The sequence below is a fragment of the Eupeodes corollae genome, chromosome 2 (assembly GCF_945859685.1).
Source record: "Eupeodes corollae chromosome 2, idEupCoro1.1, whole genome shotgun sequence".
In the NCBI taxonomy this organism is placed as follows: domain Eukaryota; kingdom Metazoa; phylum Arthropoda; class Insecta; order Diptera; family Syrphidae; genus Eupeodes; species Eupeodes corollae.
In genome coordinates this window covers 17,912,072-17,919,926 of record NC_079148.1, presented here as the reverse complement: position 1 = coordinate 17,919,926, position 7,855 = coordinate 17,912,072, and the positions used below count along the sequence as shown (strand labels likewise).

At 28.1% G+C, this 7,855-nt stretch overlaps 1 protein-coding gene across 4 annotated transcripts in view; it reads left to right on the top strand.

Annotated features, from left to right (window-relative positions):
* The window catches only part of LOC129944092 (frequenin-1), a 303,407-nt gene extending 296,693 nt beyond the window's left edge, over positions 1–6,714 (top strand). For all 4 annotated transcript variants that reach the window (XM_056053279.1, XM_056053278.1, XM_056053280.1 and 1 more), the window contains exons 6-8: positions 3,451–3,529; positions 4,668–4,756; positions 4,962–6,714. In XM_056053279.1, coding sequence (XP_055909254.1) covers positions 3,451–3,529; positions 4,668–4,756; positions 4,962–5,129 — 336 coding nt within the window. In that variant the 3' untranslated portion in view covers positions 5,130–6,714. The remainder of the gene's footprint in view (positions 1–3,450; positions 3,530–4,667; positions 4,757–4,961) is intronic.
* Positions 6,715–7,855: the final 1,141 nt, after the last annotated feature.

Here is a 7,855-nt window from a genome sequence, read left to right as displayed (position 1 = left end):
TACTTAAATTCGTAGCATCGCCTTTTTTATGTAAAGGGATAACGACTGCAGTTTTCAAGAAATCAGGAAAGATACCTTTTTGTATGATTGAATTGAAAATGTGAGTTAAAACATCTGCAACTAGAAAAGATATTCTTTTCAGAATATTACCAGAAATATTATCGCACGACTTAAAATTTGAATTTTTTAGCGACTGTATAATTTTTTTTATATCAAAAGCAGAAAAAAAAACCATACAAAAAGTTTGACTTTGAATGGGTTCAAAAGCATTGACATGGACAAGCAAAAGAATTATTCATTGCTATGGTACAAAAAGTACTCGTAATATTTGAAAAATAATCATTACATACAGTGGAAACTTCAAAAGGCTCAGAAAAGGACAAAGTACTAACTACGATATCAGAATTAATCGCGTTTTTGTTCAGAATCTCACGACCTGTCATTCATTATTGGAATTACCCATATTATGGATAAACTTGTTCCTATAATAAGTATCTCTTTGTAAATGTTTATCATTTTTAAGTTCTTCACCCAATTTTTCGTAACACTTTTTCAGTCTAGAATTGTTGGGTTATGTTTTTTAGAGCATTAAAAAAGTAATTTTTCTTTTGAATTTTTTTTAAAGGAGCATCTAACATCCACTGGTTTAGATGCTTGTTTTGTTGACGTTTTTTAATTCGCTAGATAACTCTATGTGAAATTGAAGTCTGTTAAGAAAAAACAAAAAAGGCAGTAGATGGATCATGTGCACCATAAACATCATCCCAAAACTCAAAAACTAAGGCCGATTTTAGTGCAGTGTAGTCAATTTTAGTTAATAATGAGCTGATTTTCTCTGGACACACTGTGATCAAGCTGAATTGTTATTAAAAAGTGATCATTTATATTAGATCAAAGCTAGTCGTTTTATAATTTGTAGAATTACTTCTATGTAATCTTTTAAATATATGATCAAGACAAGTACTTGAATCTTGAACTACACGCGTTGGCACATTATGCAAACTTACCAAACCAAAAGAGATGAGATGGTGAGACGGTGTTCAAATCACCGACCACAATCATATTTTTGCACTTCTGATTTTCTAAAAAGCCAGAGAATTTATCCAGAAAGGCATTTACAGAGCAGAAGTTAAATCTTTAAGCACTGACAATAAATAAAATCAGAAATTTCGAATTTGACACTAATCAAGTCCGCACTGTTCAAATTTGAACATTTAATTTCTATGAAACACTGCAACTCCTCCAGCAGTATATGTAAGTATTATTACATGTTGCAACAAGATTGAAATTAGGTTTATAAAAATTCGAAACTTCATTATCAAAAATCCAGATTTCGAAAAGAAAAGTTAGATCTGGAAGAAGAAGCAAGATGAGTTAAAAAAGTATCAAAGTTCTTTTGGTGAATTACAGAAAAACCTGAAAACGACAAAAAGTTTTGATGATTAATACATAAACAATTCAAATTTACAGTTGACGAGGAAATATTGTTATCAATTGAGTTAATATTAGGACTTTAAGAAACATTATTTAAATTCACTCTAATCATAGCTTAGTTATAAAGAATTTTCAAGATCGACAAAGTCCTTAAAACTAACCACTTTGATAACATTCTCCCCTTCTTTTCTTCGAATGAACACAGATGAATTTCTTGTCCAAACATATTGACATATATTTTTTTGTTTAAGCTGAAGAGAACGTGTATAGGTAAGTGAGTCGTTTATAAAAATTCTCCTGTCAACAGAGAATACAACAACTTCCTCGCCGCCACTGCTGCAACCCAGTACCTCTGGTCTGACAGTCCAACGCACTTACCATCATTCCACGTGTACTACTTTAGCTAAATACCGAGTTTGAAAACCCATCTTCATTAAATCATTTTAAATTTTAGTTATGAGATGTAGTATTTTATTTTAACGTTACTCTAGTAACACCACAAGTTTGAATGGAAAAGGATAGCTATTAGCTTCAGCACCATTAGCATTTTGAGTTACAATTGTGGTGTTTCTGTTTTACGGGCTTCTGTTTACGACAATATCCCAATTGGATTAAGTTAATCTGATAAATTTACGTGTCCCTTAAAGAAAATTCAGCTTCATGACTCAAAAACTAATCAACTCAAAATGATATAAATATTACGAACTGTTTTTATGAAGTGAGCATAACATAAACATCTTCTTTTTTGAAACAATCTTAAATAAAATTGTAGGTACCATAATTTTTGTCCGATTTTTATAAATGATGAGGATAACTTAGTTAATTCAGCACTTAAGGAATAATAAAGTTCAAGATGAATAAAAAATGTAATATTTCGAAACTGTGTGAGTTGAAATTTTGAAGGTTGTTGCTAAGGAGAAGAATAGTTTTTCTTTCAAAAACGGTACAAAATAAAACAGTATTATGCTTTTTGGATAACTTAAGTTTTTTGAGGTCTATGACATTTTTCAAGAACAATTAACAGCCACTTCGGTGTGAATTTTTTCCTGAAGCTTAGTTTATACATTCAAGTAATAAATTCATTATTCGATTTTTCAATTGATTTTCCTGGGGCTATCCTATCCTTCCTGAGCTATCAAAACCATCAAAAACAAACAAACTAAAGAAAAATTAATCTATTTTCTAATGGAAAAAGCAGATCCATAAAAATCGAAGTCAAATACATAATTATAAATACTCGCACTAGCATAGAACATTTTAAGTTAAACGAATCAACTACAAGCTCTGACATAATCAATTCAGTTCTTGATTTAATTACCATTTGATAAGCAGCATTTCCTTCAATCTATTCAGACTTTATTTTATATTTCCTTACCCCTTTGGAAAATGCTTCAAGCTATTTTGTTTGTTTGTTTGCTTGCTTGTTTGATAGGGTAAAAGTGTGATTGTAATGTAGGATTGAAAAAAGTCATTAGCACTAACCTTACCTCTACTTCTCGAGACTATTTTTAGGGCATGATAAAATTGCAAGTAGGTATTATAATAACATATAATTAAGCTTGGCATATACTTAGGGTAGATCTATAGATTAAGTATATAGAAAGGTTTAAATATGTATGTAAATATCAAAGCAAGTATTATGTACTTAAGGAATTGGATAAATGGATGTGTATGACATTATGTGATTAGAAACTCATCGAATATAGGAGAATCACTAAATACTCGTATTCGTACACTTGAAGGACGCATTTGATTCATTAATTAGTAAATATTATTGTCAAATCAATTGCACAAAGCGAAATCCTTATAATGTTTATTCACATAATATTTCTATATTGAATTTCATCTAAAGAGCCCTGAGGAGTTGGTAATCTTAATCAACATTGTATAACTGTGTGAATAAATTCAATTAAGTTAAAATTGGAGCTGGTGGCATTTGGAATTCTAGTATATCAGCAAATTAAGAAAAAAATTTTAATTGTTTTTATTTTCCATACTTGAACTTTCAATTCACAGGATGGTTCAATAGAATTTGAGGAATTCATTCGGGCGTTATCGATTACATCGAGAGGAAATCTAGACGAGAAGCTACATTGTAAGTATAGGTTTTCCAATATGAAAACTTGACATTTTGTATGAAATCTGGCTTTTAAGTTTGTTAATAAATTTAAATGCCTTATGAGCTGTTTTCAAATGAAAAGTTTACAACTCACTTTTTTGCTTTTAGGGAATAATTAAATTTGGCAGTCTTATCATAAAATGTTTGATATTTCAGAATTATTAAGTTCTAATTGGAAGATCCAATATAATTTTTTTTTATTTCAATATAAGGGGTGTTTTTTTTAAAGAGGTAGAGTACTTAAGGTCGACACCACTATTTTAACTGATGTCCATTTTGTCAGCTACTAAGTAATCAACTTTTATTTCTGTTTGAAATTTGTATAAATGAATTTCGGTTTAGCGATTAAGCAGTTTTGATTGTCAATTAACAAAACTGACGTATTTAGAGTGCTAATAATGCTCAAGGTTATATTGAGACAAAGTTACATTCACAAAAAGTGACAATTAGTGTTAAGTATGCTTTATGGGGTGGAGGAATACTTTCTCCAGACCATGACCGCTCTAGAGGAATGATTACTCTTCATTCATCTATTGAAGAACCATGATATGCAGGAGCTGTGATTTCAGCAAAACAGAGCTACATTCGACACAGGTCGTGCCACATTTATTAAAGAAAACGTTTAGTACCCTTAAATCGACATTCAGCAATTTTTCCCAAATTTCAAAGCCGCACATGATAACAAATACAGGGAGAACTGTAGAGCCGTGTCCAGAATTGGCACCCCTCTAAAACTCGTTAGTTTGTGCAGGACGACCATGCATAGTTCGCACTCCTGAATAAAGGTTGGAAATATCTTAACTGAATCTTTTGATGTCAAAAAAGGCTTTAGACATGTGAATTCTTTCATATCGTCGTTAAAAGAGTAATCCAAAGCTCCCACGTTAGCTCTAGAAGCACTATCTTTCATAAGTCTGGCAAATAACTTGCATATGCTGATGAAGTGATGACATTTAATACCTCAGAAAAACACCCTTTATAAAATGTTTTGTAATATAAGCTTTTGTTATATAAGCTTTTACGTAATCAAAAATATTACGTATGAACACTTATTCAGTGCTTGACATTTAATACGTTTATATTTGTCTATAATTTTATTTTTAAACAATTGCAGGGGCGTTTAGACTTTATGATGTTGACAATGATGGCTTCATTACCAGAGATGAAATGTACAACATTGTGGATGCCATTTATCAAATGGTGGTAAGTAAAAATGGAAGAAGACACTATTCTTTCTGCTGGACTTCTTTCTTCTCAGTTTTTGTTTCTATAAAATTTTATTCTTGAATATTTTAATGCATTTTAATTCTATTTCCAATGCAAACACCCACTTTACACATTGTAAAATCAAAAATACCAAAACCATCATCATCACGATTACAAAAATTACCATCATCATCTATCCCAGGGTCAACAACCACAAACCGAGGACGAAAATACCCCACAAAAACGAGTGGATAAAATATTTGATCAAATGGATAAAAATCATGATGATCGTTTAACACTGGAAGAATTTCGTGAGGGTAGTAAAGCTGATCCACGTATAGTTCAGGCGTTAAGTTTAGGTGGTGATTAGCCGACAGAAACGTAGTCTAAAAATTAGGTTATCTTATAATAACTTATTTATTTAACAAAAAAATAACTCCCTTGACAGAAGAAAAATGAATATATAAATATTTACAAAACAACCAACTCATAACATCAAAAAAATATATAAATTAAACTTCCCTGAACAAAATGAGAAACAAAACAGTATAAAAATTAGCTTCCTTAAAAACATATATTTGAATAAAAATAAAAAATATTATGAAAATTCAACCAGAACTTCTGCAAAATTCAACCGACACTTCAAAAATTTGAAAAGATGCATATAGGTTCGACCCTGAAGAAAAAAATCTCAAAAATCAATAAGTCTGTAGATAAATTCGAATACAAACAACAACAACAAAAAATAAATTTAAAAAGAAAACGCTCAGCAATATTTGGAAATTAAAAAAGTTAGATTTTGACAAAATAAAACAAAATTAAATTTAAATTAACAAGAGTGTATAAAAATATAGATTGTAAATTTAATAATCTTCAACGAAAATTATTTAAAAGATAATTAAAAATAATACAAAAAAATGGTTCAAAAGCCGGGTCTAGATAAAGGTGCGTTGGCATATTTTAATAAAATCTTATCTTTAAAACATAAACAAAAAGATTTCTTCCCAAAATGAAATTTGTATAGAAAATAATGCGTTACCAATTAAAAAATTTAATCTCAATTACAATTTAAATAATTCAAATATCTAAATTAAAAACAATAAATTTTATAATTGAAAACCAAAAATATATATTATATTCCTTGATAACCAGAAATTTCACGAGTTACCTATAAAAATATTTCTTTGGTTAGCTTCGTGTTCTTAGTCCAATGGATTTAATTTAAAAAAGAAAAAAAAACAGTACTATTTTATCATTTTATTTTACTTTGGGACAATTAAGATCTATAGAAGCAGACCTATCTTCCCGTCGTCTCTACAAAGTCTGGAGTCTTAAATCTTACAGAACGCTTTAAAACGACAGCTCAATTTTTACTGCGAAAGGTATACTTGATTTTATTGACAAGCTAGTGTTAATTCCAAAAAGTATAGGTACCAATATTGTGTCCTGTGGTAAGCGAAGAATTCGCTTAAATCTGCTTGTAAAAAGTTGAAAGCTACCTGAATAAGCCGTAGTAAAATTAAAGTCAAGTGGTCAAATATTTTATTGAAAATTAATTAATTTTATTATTTAACTTTAACTTATATTTGTTGGTTTTTACTCATACCAATTTAATACAATTTTATTTTATTAATATTTTTGTTTTAATATGAAATCAATTAAATACATTTTTCTATTTTAATTTTTATATAAATTATAAATTCATGTCTTGATTTTGAGGCTATTCTGTCAAAAATCTTGTCAGTTTGTTGGCAACAACCTTCTTTTCAATTTTTTAAATGGAAGCAAAAGGTTAAATAAAAATTTAAATCCAAAACGTTCGTTGCAGCAAAATACTCGTTCAAATGCTCTTCCTTATTTTAAAACCCTTAAAAGAAGAAAAACAAAAAAACTTTTACCTAAATCAAATATCGTAAAATATTACCTTCAAAATAAATCAAATTTTATAATAAATATAAATACAAAATATAAATATAATTAAAAATAAACCAAATCCGTTCGCGTTAAATATGACAACAAAAAAATAATAAATATCTTGTATTCAAATAATTTCACGATCACAAACACAAACAAAGAACACACCAGAAAAAAACACCAATTTTTATTTTTTTTTATAAAGAAAAATAAAACAAAATTAATAAATAAAATAAAACACAAGAAAAATATATAATTACAAAATATATAAATATAATACCAAATCCTTCTTAACTTTAAGGCGCTGTAAATTATTAGAACTCTCACAATAATAAAAAATCTTCGGTAGGAAAACAAACAAAAAAAAATAAAATATTTTAAAACTTAAAAAATAAAATATTATTAAAATTCCTTTAAAGAAATTGCAAATAGCTTACATAAGAAACCAAACAACAACAAAAAATCCAAAAATTTAACAATATTTTCTTGTTCTCGGAAAATAAACACTTTTCAACAAAAAAAAAAAAACTTAAACTAAATCAATATCAAAATTATTATAAAATTGAATATCAATTCAAAATTTAAAATTCAATTAAATTTATTTATTATAATTAGGTAAAGAACCAGGAAAAAGTGTTTTCTACCATGTTGTCGATGTTTTTGTTATCAATTTAGTTGTTTTTTCATTTTAATGTGAGTTTCCATTTCACTTAAAAAATGTTGTTTTATTGGAATGCATTTTTTAAATTTATTTTAATTTGACAATTAATTTAGTTTTCACCTAAAACTCAATTAAAATGAGATTTGGCACATTTTTACGATTTTTTACAACCAATTTTGACATCACCATAATGCAGTTGTTTTTAAAATTTTGTTTTTTGGTCAAAATGGATGCTGCATGTTTTCAAAAACAATATACATTTTTGCAAAAAGGTTTTTTACCATCTAAGCATGCATATTTTTGTATGTAACGTTTGTTTATTGTAATTTTTATTTTAAATACTTTTTCTTCCTCTGCTTCTGCAAAATATATATTGGGCATGGTTTTTCTACCAAACCACGTTTTTTCTTAGCGCAGAAGCCTTCTTTACAATCTGACAAACTTTCTTAAAAAAAATAAGTAAAATTATGGCAGCATAAAACACAGTAATTCACTCCAACATACTTATACACCATATTTCT